Here is a 19,039-nt window from a genome sequence, read left to right as displayed (position 1 = left end):
CGAGCGCCTTCGAGAGCCCGCCAGTCTCTCTCTCTCTCTCCCCCCCACTCCGAGCAGCCTTGGCAGTCTTTCCCCCCCTTTCGCCTCCGAAGTGAGGCCTGCGGCTTTCGCTGGTCTCTCTCTCCCCTCCCCCCCGCACTGAAGCAAGGCAGTTCGCAGAGCGTTCCCTGCGCATGCGCAGGGTACGCTCTTTTACTTTTGGGGGGATTAAAATATCCCCCCGATATTTTTTTTACACTTTTCAGATTTTTCTGTACACCTGGGGACTGCCCCAAGTGTGCACGAAAATCTCCCTCCCCCCAGGTGCCCCCGATGCGCGGATTTAGGTATCCGCACGCACGGGGGCGCCTTCGCTATTATTAGAAAATTATATGGCAATATAATTCCTTGGCAAGCTCTGCTTCCAGGTTTTCTATCCCAAATACCTCTGTCATAAGGAAAACATTTAGAAACATTATTATTTCAAATCACGTGGTGGCCAAGAGTAGTTTTAACTAGGTAACAAAAGGATGCTTTCAAAACGCTAAATCATCACCATGCCACCTAAATAAACAAAAAACCCTTCTGCCTTATCAAGAAGTAGGTTACAGAAAACTGAATGAATAATTGAAAGAGAACGTGATCTTCAATATCCTAAAGGACTATTTGCCCCTGGGGAATTTGTCGAAGTGTAACATGACTAGTAACATAACATGTACGACAGATGATAGAACTCTGGCATAATTAGAACATTATTCTTACTCTATATTTCTTGGCCTAATGAACATAAATCTAACTCCAGCCCTAAGCTTGAAAAGGGCTGTACACAAAGGGAGGGAACTGAATTTCACAGCTATTCAGGCTGCCCAGAAGAATTATTTAGCTATTCATGACATCTTTGATATGCTAAACACACACATTATATGCATTTCTATTGAGCAAAAGACAAGAAGCCAGAACTACCAAAAAGGTCCTCAGAGTAATGCAAGACCCAACTCCTGTCAAGTCACAGAGCTTGGAATTGCAGCCCTTGGAAGCAGAAGGCTGGTCAAATTATGTGGACATCATTGAAGAACTGAGGCACAGTAGCTCATATCCCTCCCCATCCAAAATGGTCTTCCAGGAAGGGGTCAGTGGAAAGAGGAAATGGCAGAAATAGACCCCTTAAGAAAAGCTAAGTACCCTTTGGGATAAGTGGTTGGACAGAGGCCAGTCTTCTCAGTGTAGACTCTCCCCGGGAAATGTTTGCAACTCTTTGGTGTAATGGTTAGGAGGCGCAGACTCTAATCTGGGAGAACCGGGTTTGATTCCCCACTCCTCCACATGCAGCTGTTGGTGTGACCTTGAGTCAGTTAGAAAGCTATTTCAGAGCTGTTCTCACAAACAGTTATTGAAAGAGTTCTTACCCCCACTTACCTCACAGGGTGTCTGTTGTGGGGAGGGGAAGGGAAAGGAGATTGTAAACCTGTAGTGTCCGCTGACTGCCACCGGAGGCCAGCGCACACGCCTGAGCTTCAGTCCAGGACAACAATGGGAGAACCAATGGGAACCGTGGCGGGAAATTCAAACCCGCCAATGGGACTCAGGGGTGGTCCCCTGGCTGTGTATATAGTTGGCCTGCCGGCCATTGGTTGGTGTTCTTGTTGTGTGCCTAATAAAGCGTGCTATGCACTACGTCGTTGTATGTCGTCCATCCATGCGGCAACCCACTACATAACAAAACCGCTCTGAGACTCCTTCAGGTACTGAAGGGCGGGGTATAAATCCAATCCCTTCTTCTTCTTCAAATAGTCCAACATCAGTATTTTAGACTTGCAGCCATGGGAAGTAGATTAAGCAAGAGACAATGATTTGCCCCCAACCATGCAGCGAATGTTACTACTGAGTAGCAATATGAACCTAAGATTTCTGTAGCCATGGCCAGCATAAACCACTGTATTGCAATGGCTCACAAAACGATAGGTTTGAGGCACATTTGCAGTTTTGTTGCCTTCTCCTAGAGTCCCCCCCCCCGCAACCATCTCAGATTGCATATTTTTAGGGAGCTACTGGAAAGGACCAGAGCAAAACCCATTCGTATTCTCTCACACATACTCAGAGGATAATTTGCAGATACAAGCTGCATTTAGATAGCAGTCATTGCCTACTTTTTACTTCTTCCAAGTGCTATTAGAAAAGCGCAGGAGTCCAGTAGCACCTTAAAGACTAACTGAATATGTGGTCAGGTATGAGCTTTCATGAGTCACTGCTCACTTCTTCAAATACAGCTAGAATGGGAGTCCATCTGTCCTATATATTGGAAAGTGGAGTGATTTTAGATGCTGAATGACATTAGCAGGGAAATAACAACAGGTGTGATTGGATTAGCTGTGCTATGCAGAGGGGTAGTATTTTTATTATTTATTACATTATATTTGTGGATTGCCTAATCCCAAAAATGTGGGGCTCCAGGTGATATACAGATTTAAAACCATAAAACCTTAGTAGCCATGGAGAAATCAGCTTTGGTAATGAGACGGGAAACCTAGGTCTCAATTCAATCCAGGTGGGTGCCTTGTTTTGAGCTTCATTATCAATTGCAATTTAGCAGTCTCTAATCTCCCTTTGAAATTCCTTTGTAAGAGAACTGCTACTTTAAAGTCAGCAACTGAATGTCTTGGAAAGTTAAAATATGAAGATACAATATCACTTCCCATTTCCTGAAGCTTCTTCTGCCCTTGCATTTCTCAGCTGCAAACAAAAATATGGCTTTAAAAAGTGGTTTTGTTCCCCCACCCTGCCTCATGCAGCAGGACTTACACATAATGATAACTATGATGTGATATAACCATCTTCAAGGGCTGCCATATACAGGTTGGTGGGAGTTGTTTTCTGTTGCCCCAGAAGGTTGGATCAGAAACAACAGGCTGAAATTTAAAAAGTTTCAACTAACCATTAGGAAGAACTTCCTGATACAGCGGTTTCTCAATGGACCCAGGGCTGGCCCGAGGTGTTCCTGTGCCCTAGGCGAGCGCAGATGCCAACCTCCCGGTGGGGAGACCTCCCAGCTGGCGTGCGGCGCCTCGGGGCAGAGGGAGGGAGGACGGTGGAGGGGACGCTGGCAGCCAGCCCATCCTGGTCCCGTCTTCTTACTACGGCGCCCAGTCCCATCCTGGTCCCGTCTTCTTACCTGCGGCGCCCAGCAGCAGCACCACCACCATCAGGGCAAGCAGCAGTGGCAAGAGGTGGCTGCCCATCCTTTGCGTCCCGCCGCCCCCGCTCCGGCTGCCCAGCCCCGTTGCCGCCGCCGCGCACAGCGAGGAGTGCCCTCCCGCCCGTCCCCCTCTGCCCTGCTGGCACAATCTGGGGAAAGGCTGCTGCTGCTTGGGCGGTCTCTCCGAGGCCAGGTGAGAGGTTGGCTCCAATGCCCCCCCTGGGGTGTTGATGGCTCCCCTGGGGTGCCGACTGTGGCACAGGAGGGAGGGAAGGCGGGCAGGAAGGCGGGCGGGTGCGGGAGGCGGAGCGGAGGCCTCGGAGGGTGGATCTTGGCACTTCCTGGCAGTGCGACGCCGCCACTGGCTGGCTCAAAGAAGCACCACGGCACCTGGCTCCATGGAGAGGGCGCTCCTCCGGCTCCTACTGCTGGGAGTGCACCAGGCTCCTGCGGGCTGCCCCTGCCTCTCCTTCCATGCCCTAAGGGCCGGCCTGCGCTCTAAGCGAATGTCTAGTTCGCCTAGTGGGTGAGCCGGCCCTGAATGGACCAGGCTTCCTCTGGAGGTGGCGGGCTCGCCTTCTTTGGAGGATTTTAAACAGATGCTAGATGGCAATCTGACAGCAGACTTCTGTCTAAGGCAGATCATGAGAGGAAGAGCAGGAAGGGTTGCACCAGTGCTTAGTTCTTGTGGCCCTTTCTTACATGCTCAGGGAAACACTGATTGCCACTTTGGGGTCAGGAAGCAATTTTCTCCAAGCCAGTTTGGCTAGGGATCCTGGAGGATTTGGGGTTTGGGTTTTTTTTTTTTTTTTTTGCCATCTTCTGGGCATGGAGCAGGGGTCACTGGGGTTGTGGGGGTAGGTAGTTGTGACTTTCCTACATTGTGCAGGGGGTTGGACTAGATGACCCTGGATGTACCTTCCAAGTCTTGTAGCAATTAAAACTGAATACGGACATCAATTAAAATACAAATCTTGCACATTAGAGGGTCTTGCTGAAATGTGGGTCCAACCAAGTGAAATGTAAAGGTGACAAGGCAAGCTACTGATCCTTTCCCCCTCTGATCTTACTTGGCATTAAGATAGATCCATTTGGAACTGAACATCTGATCTTCACCAGCAAATGACACCACCAGTATTTTCTCTGTTTCGCGCTATTTTTTGAAAAGGTTCTCGGAGATTTAACTCAGTTCTCTCAAATTATGTTCACCAACTGCTGGATTGCTCTATGGGCAGTCTACCCGTTGATCTTAAACTGAGAACCCTGAACTAGCAAATGTTGGTGTCTTGGATGATGTCCCTGACTAAGGGATATAAAGTTTTGTGTGTGTGTTTTGATTTTATAGACACCAACCAACTCATGGGAGAGTTCTGTATGAATGAAGCTGTTGTTTTCATCTTGGACTGAGTTCAGGCAATATTCCCTTTCTACAGCAAGGTGATTACAAATGGCTCAACTGAAAGATCATTAACAAAGCTTCCTCATCTCTAGTGTCCAATCCAGCACAGGGCTACTGAAAGATCATCACAATGTTCCTTAACTAGAAAGCCCTGGAAAAGAACTGACTGGTATTGGCTCCAATGTCACTCAACTACTGGAGTTGCAGAAAAGCTCTGCAATGTCCACGCATGACAATTCAGAGGCAGATCACATGCTTTGCACACAGAAGATGTCCAGGTTCAATCCCAGACATTTCCAATTAAAAGGATCTCAGATTGTAACTCTTGGGAAAAAACCCTCTTCAAGCAGAACCCTAGAAAAGTTGCTACCTCAGCAGATAACATTAGCCTGTGGGCCAGCTCTGGATAAGGCCGCTTTCTAGGCACACGACACGCCAGGAGGAGGTTTCCTGCATCCGTTGATCAGATTTCTTGAGCCACACCACCCAGATACGTTGTAGGAAGTTTCACCTTATTTCCAGCCCAGATTAATAGGATGTTGCCCAAATTGTCTTTCATCAGCCTGACAGATAATGGATATGCCCTTGGCTGGACAAATAAGTACAGCATAATGTGCCATAATCTTACACCATCCTTTTGGCAGCAAGAAAAGAATGTTGGCTATTCATGCGGAAAGGGTCCTTTCTCCACTCCACTGTAATGCAGGGCTGTGAAGATACTTGAAAGGACCAGGGAAAACAGATTCCTATGCTCTCACATAAGAGAATCATTTGCAAACATAACCTTTTTGATAGCTGCTATTGCCCACTTTTTACTTCAAGGGCTACTGCTATATGGAGACACAATATCACTTCCCACTTCCTGAAGCTTCTTCTGCCCCTTCCATTTCCCAGCTGCAAACAAATGTAAATATGACTTAATAAAGTGGCTTTGTTACCTCCACCCTGCCTCATGCGGCAGGACTCAAACATCAGTGCAAAGTGGGTTCACAAGTGCGAGGCATCAAGCTTAAGCCTGAGGCCACCTGGTTCATCTTAACATCCAGAAGTGGAAGGCATGTCTTATGCAAGGGATGACCCAAATTCCAGCCCGTTCTCCCTGCACCACAGCTCCACCCACCCACCCAGTGCATTTGACACCAACCATGAGGATCCGATGACTCTCAGGAGTATTGGGGGGGGCACATAGAGCTGTAGAATAAAAGAGGTGTCAGGGAAAATGCTTGTACAATGAAGTCTTGGGATGCAGCCTAGTGTAAGCAGCCCCCTGAATCTACAGGATAAGGCAGGATACACATGCCATTTTTTTCAAAGCTAAAAAAGAATAGTGCTAAATCTTCCCACCGCTGTACATGTTTGCCCTCTTTAGGCATATCTGAGAGGGTGTTAAACATCATCCTCTCTTGTCTAGAGCAGTTCTGCAATCAAACCTATCAAGCCTTCAGGTGCAATGGTGAAAATTTTATGACTGGAGGCTACACTCCCTTCAACGGAAAAGCAAATAAATCTCAGCATTCTGTGCCAACAGTTTCACAAGGGTGGAGTTCAGCTGCAATGAGTCTCTTCATTGTTCCAGGTACCCAGGCAGGGACATTTCGGTTACTTCCAGCAAGAGCAAATTCCCCTGCAGTTCCAGAAAAGTGGCATTGAAGTATATTAAACAGCCACTGGGGCCATATTACAACCACACATTTTAACATAGAGTTGCTTATGATAAATGACCTCCAAGGTGGCAATGTACCAGTTTCAAGCCCAGGACAGAATTTTTTGGTGCACAACTCAGCTATTCTCTCAATTTTCACACACTTAGGTTCTTCAGAATTCCATTAAGGTTTTAAAGACTTTTGAGCCCAACTAACTAAAGAACCAGAGCTGAAATGAACCAGATGCCTAGCTGTCTCACCTCTCTACGTAACAGAAAGAGCCAGTTTGGTTTAGCCGTTAACAGCAGCGTACTCTAATCTGGAGAACCAGGTTTGATTCCCCACTCCTCCACACGCAGCCCGCTGGGTGACCCTGGATCAGTCACAGTTCTCTCAGAGCAGTTCTCAGTCAGAGCTTTCTCAGCTCACCTACCTCACAGGGTGTCTGTTGTAGGGAGAGGCAGGGGAAGGAGACTGTAAACCACTCTGAGACTTCAAATGAAGGGCGGGGTATAAATCCAACTCTTCTTCCTCTGCCCCACAATAGCATCTCACAGATCAACCCATGGAAACCAAGGCCACACCATCTTCCATTGCACTAATTCCATCTACAGTATAAAGAGCACCACATGACTTATATACCTAAGCAGTAATAGACAACTAGCTTTAGCTACCCCAGTTCCAACAGAGGCAGAGGAAAAATTCAGATGGGTAGCATCATGGCCTGAAGTAGAAGTAACTCCTTGATTCTAACGGAACAGTGGTCTCCAAAAATAAGCAGACTGCTTGATTTGACTCAAGGAATGTAGCTATAGGAGCTGCAGTGGCTCAAGTGGTTAAGACACTGAACTGCAGGCTGTGGAAGGTCAGTAGTTCAGCAGTTCGAGACCCGGGTTGCCGCATGACAGAGTGAGCTCCCGTCTCTAGTTCCAGCTCCTGCCAGCCTAGCAGTTCGAAAGCAAGAAATTGCAAGTAGATAAATAGGTGCCACTTCAGTGGGAAGGTAACAGCGTTCCGTGTGCCTTGGTGTTTAGTCATGTCGGCCACATGACCACGGAAACTGTCTTCGGACAGCACTGGCTTCTTTGGCTTTGAAACAGATGAGCACCGCAACCCTAGAGTCGGACTCGACTGGCTTTCGAGCAAGGGAACCTTTACCTTTACGTTTAATGTAGCTACAAGGTGGCAATGAAGTAGCAGGGACCTCAAGTGGTAAAATGAATTTTATCACTACGAACAGCAGCAAATAGAGGGTTGGGAAGGACCACATGCTGAGCCGCTCTCCTGAACTCCCAGCTGACATGAGACCTTGTTGGGCCGGGCCATGTGTGTCATAAAATGTAATGCCAGGTAGCAGAGATATAGGAGACAATTAAAGATTTTTTTAAACTTTAAATAAAACATGCTTAAAACACTAACACTCTTGCAATATTTTATCTATTTAACAGTCTCTGATAATTGACACCTCTTGCTCTGAATTATTGCAGCAGCAGAACTGGAAAAGGAAGCAGGAAATAGCCAGGCCTTGCGGGCCAGATTGCAGCCCTCTGAGGGCCTGATCCGGCTCCCGGTCTGCATGTCTGACACCCCTGCACTAGACTTTCATCCTTCATTTGTAAAACCACCCCCATAGGTTTTACTTGCCAGCCCTCAAGATTAAAACTGTAGTTTGGGTCAAACTCAAGATATCAGCCCTCAAGAAAGGAAGAGAAGTAGGCATGAAAGTCCTCAAAGACTTCAAGCCGTGGCTTCTCCTAGCTATATGATGTAGAAAGTATACCTGGTGAAATTACCAGAGGGCATAGGAATTCATTCTTCTAGTGTTGGACACCGTATGCAAGTTTCAGGGGCTGCAAGAACTCGATGACTGGGAGATGCTCCCTAAACACAGTTTCTTTTGTCACAAACGGCATTTATACTACTACTTACAAGCAGGAGCTATGAAAAAGTAACACTGCTCTATCTGGTACTATGATGTTTTCTGACGTGACTTTTATGCAATTCAGATCTCTAACTGCTCAATTCAATGAGTTGTCTTGCTATCTTTGTGTTTCCAAAGGAAAGCTAAGCTATATTTATGCTTAACAGAATGGTCTACATTGTGCTAATTATTCTCACTACAGACAATTAATAGCGAAACTACCGTGTTTCCCCGAAAATAAGACACTGTTTTATATTTATTTTTTCTCAAGAAGACACACTAGGGCTTAGACCACAAATGCATAGAAATCCTGCTAGGGCTTATTTTTGGGGTAGGTCTTATTTTTGGGAAAACAGGGTACTAGCAACACAAAAAGGGTGCTTTAGGCACACACAGGAATGCTCAAGTATTCTTGCATAACTCTCTAAACGATGATCTTTCACCATCAAGACACAAAGCAAAGGCCAATTTTGCAAAGCAAGAAAAACAGGGATAAATTTTTCTTCCTATAAAGTTCTTTAAAATTACTGTTGGTTGTGTTTTTTTCATGGTTGTGCATTAAAGACAGATTTTCCTGGTAGTTATTCCTTTTTTCCCTTTTATGTACAAAAGGCTAAAATATTTGCTCCAAGGTAAATCACTTTTCCTTAAACTTTAGGTGCCTGTATATGGAAATAAAAACAATGACCTAAATGTCAGGTCTGGTGCATGAAAGAGTTAATTCAGTGAGGCAGGCCTGCCGCATTTATCTTTAGGAGAATTTTCCCACCATGAACCTGCTACAGTTTTAGAGCTCAGGCTTCCATCAGTGTAAAATAACTGGGCATGTTTATACATTTTTAAATATTTTAAGCTGTTTTACTAAAAAGAAATTAAGATGCATTGCTCAGGAAAATAGAATGGTTTTCTGGCAATGGAAAAAATGCTTCCAGTTTTCTAGCCCACAAATTTCAATCATATTAGTGCAGCTTGATTAAAGACACAGACAATGATTTTTTTAAAAAAAAATTTATATTCAAAATACCTTTGTATAAACAATGGCAATACTACAAAGTAGTATCTTAATACAAAGCAGTTCGATATTAACTGTTAAACTTTTATTATAAATTAAAATTTCTTTACAAAAAAATTGCACATAGTAAATTGACCACTCTTAGGTTCTGATGCACTGGCATTTGCAATAGTAGGTTTTTATCTTCAAGTTTAAAGCGTCTCTGCCACAAGTCCAGAATGCAGAAAGGGCAGTAAAACCACCCTCATACTGGTTTCAAGTGCAAAAAAGCATACTTGAAGCCATGGCAGTTACTTTCCTTAAGAGCAGTTGCTTTTGTTTTAAATCCTGCAATGAAAATAAACAAACTCCACCAAAAAAAGAAGCAAAGCAAAGAAAGATTTAAAGAAAAGAGAGAGAAATACAAAAGAGGACTGCTTGTTTTCTTATGTAAACACAGCCCACATAATTAACCCCAAATACAGATCTCTCAGGCATCAGTGCGAGTGTCAAGTGAAATCAGAAACAGCACAAAAGAAAGAAAATGAGAACTGAAAACAAAAACAAAAACACATTTAAAGTCTGTCATTCGGATGAACTATACTTACGTACATGACGTTATGAGAGTCTGGCAGGGCCCAGAAGCAGGCCATACAGGGAGTTCATTTATCCAAGGTGGCGTTCATGTTAAATGTTTCCAGGTTCAAGGAAAGCAGACCAGAAAGACTTGATATGCTCAGCATTGCTCATCTGCTTGATAACAGGCCTAAAGCTAGAGATCAGCCTGGAGAATCATTCAAATGATTTTGGCATTTAATAGGATTTAGCACTGACTGCACCCAGTGTTCAGCGATTCGTGCTCTCTGTTCTGTAAGTGTTTAAATTTAAAAGCTCATCTAGGCTGACTCCAACCTCTTGGCACTTGGAAACTAGTTTTCTCAGGTTATCAGTTTTACCTCCTCCTGATGCTTCAAACAGGAGTTGCTGTAAGAGATGGGGAAGCAGACATAAGAATTAGCTCAAGCTTGAATATCACCATATCAATGGATATGGGATATGCAGAAAATTGAAATGAAGCCTTAAACGGAAACATAAGGAAAAGCATTACATCTTTCCACAGGGTTGCACATAGAGGTAACTTCTGAAAGGCTCTCTGATAAAAGTGATGGACCTGAAAACAGAACAATCCAAGTCAATGGTATCCCAATGCACACAAAATGACTCACAAAGCTAAGTCAAAGAACCAAGTAAATTGTTTAAAACAACCTTGTGGGTTTATTTCCAGTATTTTTCCAAGATCAAGAGTAAGGGGACCTGACAAACCTCTGGGACAGGGAATGTTCTAACCACACATAAGCATGCAAGTGAGTCACAGGCTATTGCTGGATTTCGGGCTCTTTTAAAAAGAACATTTATTGTTTAAGATAGTGGAGAATGCATGGAAGGCTGATCATTACATGTTTTCCAGATTTGTTGCATTTTTTTTTAGTGATTAAACTGTCGGTTTTATTACATCTTCAACCCTCCATGGATACCTGCATCTCATGCCAATCAGTACCATGGAATTCTTGAAGCAAGTGGGCAAAGTTATGGAAAGGAAATTAACATCTAAACTGGTCCGAACAGCAGAGGAAACTATTTCAGCTGCAGAATACGAACTGCCATTTGTGGCTGTCACCCAACATAAATCTGCCTGTGATTCCCAATAGTAGAACATTCTTCACTCAAGATTCCCCCCCCCTCCACCTCAAGTGATGGCAGAGATAAAACCACTTCAGAAATACTGAAAAACAAGCATTCTGTAAAGTGACTTAAACACTGTTCTTACTATACCTTTAAGCATGTGGATATTCCTACCCCATTAAACCCAGGAATTAGACAAGTTTTAAAAGTTCTACAATTAGCTGTTCTAGCGAACTTTTTTTTACATACCTCTCTCTGTCCCTTTAGAAAGCACTCGGCAGCAATGGCTCTGAAGGGAAGAAATAAAGAGAACTTATATTTTCGTACAATACTGAACAATTTTATCATCAGAACCACTGAGTATGGAATGGAACTATAAAAGTTCTGGAAAGCAACAGACTAGCTCCAAATGATGTCAATCTATAGTGAAGAGATAAAAAGGATCCAGTTCATAAACAATCTTACATGAGCAAGATATTTCAGTTGTTCCCATTATGTACAAACACTGCAGACAATGACCAGTTCATCACCACTGGATATTGCTATTATGATATACAAAGGGAAGGAAACAGAAGTCAACAGTTTAATGATAAAAACACATTCCAAAGTAGAAACAATGAAAACCATCAATACACTTTCCTTACTTATCTACATAGTGCATACTTACTTCTGAAATATTTGGGTATGGAGAAGCAAGAGTCCTTGTTTTACGATATTAATGCCAAACCAAAGCTTGCTGAAAAACTGCAATAATGAAAAACCTTCCTAGCATAAGTCCAATTTGATGACTAGCTCTGAAGCAAACCTTAATGCATTTTTAAAAAATATCTAAGTTAACAGGCGTATGACTATTGAATTACATTTTCCAGATGGTCAGGCATGTTGGGATATTATATGTAAACATCTTGGCTTGCAGTTTCAATATCTGAATATTGCTCTCATCCCAATATTGTTGAAGCAGCCTACAACAAGAGAGGAACAAACAAACAGTGAATGCAATTACTAACGACTACCATTTTGACTGCTAAATGTTATGGTAATTCAAAAGGATCCAGCAGAAAGAAGAGCTTCCGCCACAGTGCCAATTTAATCATTCACGGATGCATTCTGTGCAAAAATCTAATAGCACTATACTGAAGCTGTTCACTCCACCCATTTTCCAAGTCCACACCATTCTTTAAAAAAATTATTTATCAGTTTTCCACTTTAATTATCATTTATATTTAGTCATCCTTCTATACATTTGAGACTATATTTTCCATATTTTGTTAATCCAGTTGTACAGGCTTTCCCATCTTTCAATAAATACATTTTCATCTTTCCTTGAAGAATTAAACTTAGTTTGTCCATTTCTGCTACTTCCATCAATTTACATAGTATTTCCTCTCTTGTGGGGAATTTATCTTGTTTCCAATATCTTGGCCAACAATATCCTTGCAGTTGTCAATATATATATTAACAAATATTTTTCATTTTGTTTATAACCCTCTGGTATCATATTCAATAAAGCTATTTCAGGAGTTAGGACCATGTTTAAATTCATAATATATAAAATTATCTTTTGTATCATCTTCCAATATATATCGGTAAATGCCTTCAATGCAAAAGCGTACAAGTACGCATCATGTGTCCCCAACTATTCTATTTTTTACTTAATTATTCAAAGTTTGATAGTCCTTAAGGTATTTTTTAAGAATAAGAGCAAAAGGGATCTTTTTCGTTCACACACAAGATTATATGGCAGAGATAAAGAGAATTAGATGAAAAATGTAAACAATAAATCAAGACTCAGCAAAATCATATTCAATTTGGTTAGAGAAGATAGTTGATCGCTATCTAGAATTCTGGTTATTTCTCTACTTAAATTAATTTCAGGTTTTCTTCCAAGAGAAAAATCAACTATCTTAAGTATCATGCTGCAGCTTTTTTGAAGACCTACTGATTCATTCATTGCCATTGGTTCTAATCCCATCTCCATATACAAAATTTTAGACAAGTATTTGGGCCAGCTAAAGGGAATGGAGATAGCAGAGGAACCTGTCTGAAAACCGATGGCATTCCAAGCTAATACAGCTCATGATGAGTTCGTAACAATGAGTTTTTGCATTTTAGGACAGCTAGAGGAGTCTTCCCACCTCATGTTTTCTTGTAGGCCTACTGGTAAAATTTTGTTTTGATACAAATTTTGACACAAATGAAATAGCAATGGATAGCACTTTCTCCCTGTTGTAGTAAACCAGAGGTGTGAAACATAAGGCTCGCAGGCAGGATCCGGCCCCTGCAGGACTCGTACCCAGCCAGTGAGCAACTGGCTCTCTCCTGACTCCTTCTCTGGGGTTGCTGTTGCATCAGAGCTCACTTTTGCTCAGCTCTCTCTGCTGCTTCCTTACAAGCACCCTCCCTGCTTCTTTCCATGTCCCTTACCTCCATTGGCTAAGGACTCCTCCTCCTTTGGGAGAAAGGAAGGGGAAGGCAAAGAGTGAGACAGAGCAAAGTCTGAGTTCTGTGGATCCTTTAAGACCAGCAACATTTTATTTCAGGTTTAAGCTTTCGTATAGTTCTTCTTCAGCGGGAGAGAGGAGTAGATGGATTCTTCTGACAGCACAATTTACAGTGAGATCACTGTGCTCTGCTGTTTTCTTTGAGACTTGATCTCTCTCTCTCACACACACACACGGACAGGTGTAAGTGTGTTAAAAGGTAGGGGCAGGTTGGGATAAGGGGGAAAGGAGAATTAAAACAAAATTTTCGCTTATTCTGAAAAGTTTTTTTAAAAAAAGATTAGATTTCTTTGTGCCTATCTGAGATTTCTTTGTGCCTATCTGAGGCACGTAGGACTCCACCAAAAGCAAATGTTGGCGTCATAGAGTTTAGCTGCAAAAACTGCTTTATTTTTTCAAGAGCTTCTGGTGACAAGTCTAAGAGGACCAATACTTTGTGTTCTTTATATTTTAAGGCTCCTTGTGATCTAGCCTCTTTAAGTACTTTGACCCACAATCGGGGATAAACAAATTGAACCAAAATGTCTCTAGGTCATTCCCTCCGGGCCATAGTCAAGGGTCCCAACTGATGCGCCCTTGCGATCGCGGGTGCCACTCCCTCTTCCATATTTAATGCCTTCGCCAGCCAGGTCAAAACAAAGACTGTGAGGTTGTTATTTTCCTCCGTGCCCTCCTCAATCTCCCGGAGTTTCAGGTTATACATTCTCCAGCAGTTTTCCAGTGAAAGAATTCTGTTAATAGTAGACTTCTCTGAGTATTGTAGCGTTCTCACTTCTTTCTGTAGTGCTAAGCCCATTTCTGTTGCATTTTCAGCAATCTTGGAGGTTTCTTTTAATTCTTTTGCCAGGTCATTTAGTTTACTATGGACCAGCTGCAAAGGTCCGGCCACAGATGATTTAAATGAATGTAGAAGATCCTCTTGGAGATCTTGAAGATCTTTTCTACTTAGAGGTGTGTCATCTTCTGTAGAGTCTGAGTGGGGCTTTTTAGTATCGGGCGCCATTTTGGGCTCCGGGGAGAGATTTAGGCCTGTTTGTTTAGAGGAATTACCTGGCGGAAAGAAGGTCTTTACTGATGTTGCTTCTTTTGGATTTGCTTTTGCTTTGTGTCCAGACGATTTTCCCATAGTTTTGAATGGGTCAAAACGATAATGGTAGAGTTTCTGTCGGCTTTGGGAGGAAAAGGGTTGGGAGCTCACTCAGTCAGCGTTTACCATCTTGCAGCGACCAATGCTGTGGTTTCTAATGTCAGACTTTTGACCATTTACTCGTCACATCCTCCTGGACTGAATCCTCCTGGACCGAACTGAGACCTAGGATTCCTGCCTCATTACCAGTGCTGCATACCACATCTAATCCAATCAAGCCTGTTGTTGTAATTCACCTGCTATTGCCATTCAGCATCTGAAATCACTTTTATAAAGTTTATATCTCCGGTAATTCATGTTATGTTTTATGGCACCCATGGCCCAGCCCAACAAAGTGACATTTATGTTAGATCTGGCCCTTGTAACAAATGAGTTCAACACCTCTGCAGTAAACTGTTGCAATATTTTAAATGGGAAGCAGATAAGGGGAAGGATCTATATTGTAACACTATTATACACTAATGTTATGTTGAGGATACATTTCATTTGAAGGTAAAAGGCTTCAATAAGTATTCATCTCTAACCATGTTTTGCTATGAATCTGCATGCATTTTAACTTTAAGTCTTCTTTTCAGCTGCAAATAGTAGATCCATGTGTGTTCCCCTTTAGCTGAAAACTGACTTTCTGATTTTAACTTCACAAAAAGCTACATGGGCTAGATTTGATAAAGGGTTTTCACAACTTTTATGGTTATTATGTTGCCCTGCCAGAATGACGAGTTTGGAATTAGAAGTCATGATAAAATCCTCAATCGGCCATTTAACCTACTGGATGTTTCTTAGGCAAGCAAAGACAATAAACATACATTGTTACATAAAAGCTTCAATCAGTATTTAGTACCTGAATGAAAGTCCAGGATTAGCAGGCATGGTAGAGCACAATCGTTCCAAGGCTTTGGAATGCTGAGACTTCGGAATACAGTTCAGATAAAAGGAAATGACCTGTAAAAGTGTATTGTTTTAAATTAACAGCAACTGCAGTTGCCTACAGTTTTGATAGGCTACCTTTTCAAATACAATAGTTCAGTTATACTGATGAACACCGTTCATTCAACAGAATTTCCCTTATTCTACAGTCCAAATAAGAATTTTAACCTCAAAGTAATTAATTACTGTGCCCTTGAATAACATATTCATGTAGAATCACTACTGTTTTCCTTTCAACACTGAGAGTGTACACCCTAGCTGCTGTATGGCATGTGGGGGCGGCGGTGTTGGGCTCAGCATCTCTCAGCACAGTTCTGTGCAGGGAATAAGTTGCCAATATACTCCTGTTTAAAAATACAAGGTTTAATAAAAACTAACCATGTGACAAATCATTTTTCAGACTATCAGTGCTTTATTTTGTCTTGGCCTCAGTAAAAAGACTAGACCTACTACTGAAGACCACAACTTGCTAAAAGGGAAAAAGCACTACCCAGATGGCTTACAACAATGGACTCCGAGGGTCGCTTTACAACGACTCAGCTCAATAACCAAACTTCTCTAATAGCAGCTTGACAAGAGTATCTGAATTGACTAAATGGGTTTGATTCTCACAGAACTCTCCTGCAAGTTTACCCTTGTCACTAATAACAATTATATCTGACAGCTGCTAAAAATAGCACTGGCCCTCTGAGACTACACGGTACTACAGCACAGTCAAGCAGTCATGTACTTGATCTAGAAATCAGAAGCCTGAAGTATGCTAAAAAGAGACTGTCTCTAAGCAGTACTAATAGCACTTCAGAGAATTTGTTCCCACAAAGAAGAGACAGCTGCATGAACGCCTCTCCCAGATGATGCAGGTCTCATAGGAAGGGGACACTCACAACATTCCAGGGCTGTCAAGCATGTGCTGAAGCAATGAGCCCGTCAAAAGGTTGGAGAGGACTGATGGAAAGGAGAGCACCAGGTGGCTGAGCTGGGGGAAGGATAAGAGCCCCTGGTGTTAACTAAGGAGGAAATCCAACTGACTTCCTGAATCCAAGGAGGAGGTTGGGAGAGGAAGAAGGCAACAGATAACCCCTTCCTATAAAGGGTGAAGACCCTAGAAACCACAGTTCCTAGTCTTCAAAAGGCTGCTGTAATTGTTTAGAAAACTTGAGCTTCTACCTGTTGATTCACTGCAGAAACACTCCAAAGAGAAAAGCTCTTTCACATGTTGAGTTTTCATTCTTTTTGCTTACAGAAAAGGCTTGTTAGCTCACTGTGGTAAAGAAAATGCTGGGGAAACTCTCCAATTACTTCAGCATGGCTATTTATATATAAGGATCACAATTTAAGTGTTCCCAAAATATTCATACCTTGTTATGAAACTCATAGTTGGTCCAGTAATCAGCAGTGCTAAATGGAATAGGGTAACGGGTGGGAACTGTAACAAGACATCTGTTCACAAGATCAGTAAAAAGCTTGAATTCTTGAGCTTGATTGTTGGATCTGACAACTCTGCCATTGATGAAAACAAGGTAACTGGAAAACAGAAATTAAACCCAGATGTTAACACTTCTGAATGCATTACTTTTACAATTGTAGAGTCAAATAATGCCTCATCATTTAAACTTACTCCATCCAAATGTGCTGAACTATTTCCTCTTGCATAACTGCTCCCAGAGCTGCCTCATAAGCATCTGTTGCTTCTTCAGAACTTCCATGAAGAGACTGGTATAAACTATTTTTAAAAACAATGAACTCTTTATATACTGTTTTGTGTCTTTATAAATTCATTTGCAAGCTTGACATTACATACAAGCGGACACAACATTTCAAAAGTAAATATATTCTAATTGCACTTCAAATTCAATAATTACTATTAACTGTAAAATATGCAAGCTTACACTGAAGAAAAACAAAGTATGTCTAATGACATGCACCATACAATAAGGGTGAATGCAAGTGTTCCGTTCTTTCCATGTCAGTGTAATGCCTACAGGAGAAGTACTGTTGGTAACAGTGAGATAAACCAAAAAGGAATGGATGGCCTCACTTAAGTGTAAAGAAAATAGTTTGAATACTAAATTAACTGCTCCTTACAAGAAATAAAACCAGACTACACGCAGAAAAGCAGAGGTGTGAACTATGTATTTGGTGGACCCCAGGTTAGCAGAATATATGACTCTGTGAATTAATCAAAAGAAAACCTTCAAGCTCAGGATGAAAGAATGCCAGATGTATCTGAATATCAGTTAAATGATTTCTCATGGAACCCCAGCTTGTTTTCTGCCACTGACCACATCTGAAGAATTCTTCTTCAGTCATCCCGATGCACCCAAGTTATTCCACTCGTCCTTTATTTTAATTCATTTGCACCAGGAATTTTCCCCAATGGAAACCCAAAGTGGCTTACATCCTTCTCCTCATCTCCATTTTATCCTCAGAACAACCCCGCGAGATAGGTTATGGTGACAGAGTGTGACTGGCCCAATGTCACCAAGCAAGCTTACATAGCATGACGGGGATTCAAACCTGCCTAGTCTAACCCTCTTAACCACTACACTACACTGGCTCTCCATGTTCAGGCATCATTCAGAACTAAAATGCCAGACCAGAGAGGGGTTCAAAACCATACATTTGGTGCCTGACATTCCTAACACCATTACTGTAATTTTCTTTTGAACAGAATCTCATGTTTCATAATATATTTTAACACTGATTCACAGCTAATATGGAAGAAAGAAGAGTGGGATAAACTATGCTAGAAGATCTGTGATTCTAAGAATCCCTGATATATGTTTATAACAGAGGGAGAGAACATGACTGAAGCAAGGTCCCAAGATTCCTGGTTAATGCTAGGAACTAGGAGGTTTTGAAGGCAGCTACTGGCAACCACACTTCCTCATGCACAAGATTTGTATGACTTAAATACAGAATGGCTGACCCTTTAGGAATTCAGTTAGTATGGACCCCAAGCACGACAACTGTTGCATTGAACAAAACTCCTCAAAACAGTTAGTGGCGTGTGTGACTCACCAGTATATTTGCCACAAGTATGGGATTTGCTGGTTTAAAGCTTCTTCTGTACAGCATCCCTTATATGAAGGTGGTGTGAATTCAATTGGCATTGGAAAATTCAAAAAATATCTAGAACAAAAGAGTTATTTCTGAGCATGAAAATATTCTGTACAAAGAAATAATCCTGAACCACTCCATACAAGAATCAATTACCCTGGAGATGAGCAAAAGTGAACATGAGCAGTGCTATTATGAGCCAAGCTAAATAAAGCCCAAAGCTGCCCATTACAGATACCTTTCAAGGATAGCCATGAGTCTAGTTCCCTCTGCTGCAGTACTTCACACAACTTGCCAATAATCCTGAATTTCTCTCTCCACGAACACCAAAGATCACAACATAGGTAAATTGTATAAGACGTTAGACCGGGAGTGGGGAGAGACTACTTATACCACTGATGACTTTGGCATCTGCTTCATTTAAATTGTCACATTTAATTTGCTTCTAACTGAACATTCAAAGAGAGATACCACAACAACAGTGTCTAACACAGACTAATAATCTGGTAAAGCCTAAAACTGTACAATATGCAGTTCAATAGATCACTTTTGTGCTTTAAGATTTTATTTTTTAGAAAAAACCGGGAAGGGGGGT

General features: G+C 42.1%; 1 protein-coding gene across 3 annotated transcripts in view; it reads right to left on the bottom strand.

Moving 5' to 3' along the window:
• Positions 1 to 9,155: 9,155 nt before the first annotated feature.
• Positions 9,156 to 19,039, bottom strand: part of ZFC3H1 (zinc finger, C3H1-type containing) — a 64,908-nt gene continuing 55,024 nt past the window's right edge. For all 3 annotated transcript variants that reach the window (XM_015405719.1, XM_015405721.1, XM_015405722.1), the window contains exons 28-35: positions 18,406 to 18,516; positions 17,003 to 17,107; positions 16,743 to 16,908; positions 15,299 to 15,399; positions 11,670 to 11,771; positions 11,059 to 11,098; positions 10,235 to 10,297; positions 9,156 to 10,110 (exon numbers count right to left, since the gene is read on the bottom strand). In XM_015405719.1, the coding sequence (XP_015261205.1) occupies positions 9,973 to 10,110; positions 10,235 to 10,297; positions 11,059 to 11,098; positions 11,670 to 11,771; positions 15,299 to 15,399; positions 16,743 to 16,908; positions 17,003 to 17,107; positions 18,406 to 18,516 (826 nt within the window). In that variant the 3' untranslated portion in view covers positions 9,156 to 9,972. The remainder of the gene's footprint in view (positions 10,111 to 10,234; positions 10,298 to 11,058; positions 11,099 to 11,669; positions 11,772 to 15,298; positions 15,400 to 16,742; positions 16,909 to 17,002; positions 17,108 to 18,405; positions 18,517 to 19,039) is intronic.

This window comes from Gekko japonicus, unplaced genomic scaffold (genome assembly GCF_001447785.1).
Source record: "Gekko japonicus isolate JY-2015 unplaced genomic scaffold, Gekko_japonicus_V1.1 scaffold53, whole genome shotgun sequence".
NCBI classification, from domain to species: domain Eukaryota; kingdom Metazoa; phylum Chordata; class Lepidosauria; order Squamata; family Gekkonidae; genus Gekko; species Gekko japonicus.
This window is presented reverse-complemented; position numbering and strand designations above follow the sequence as displayed.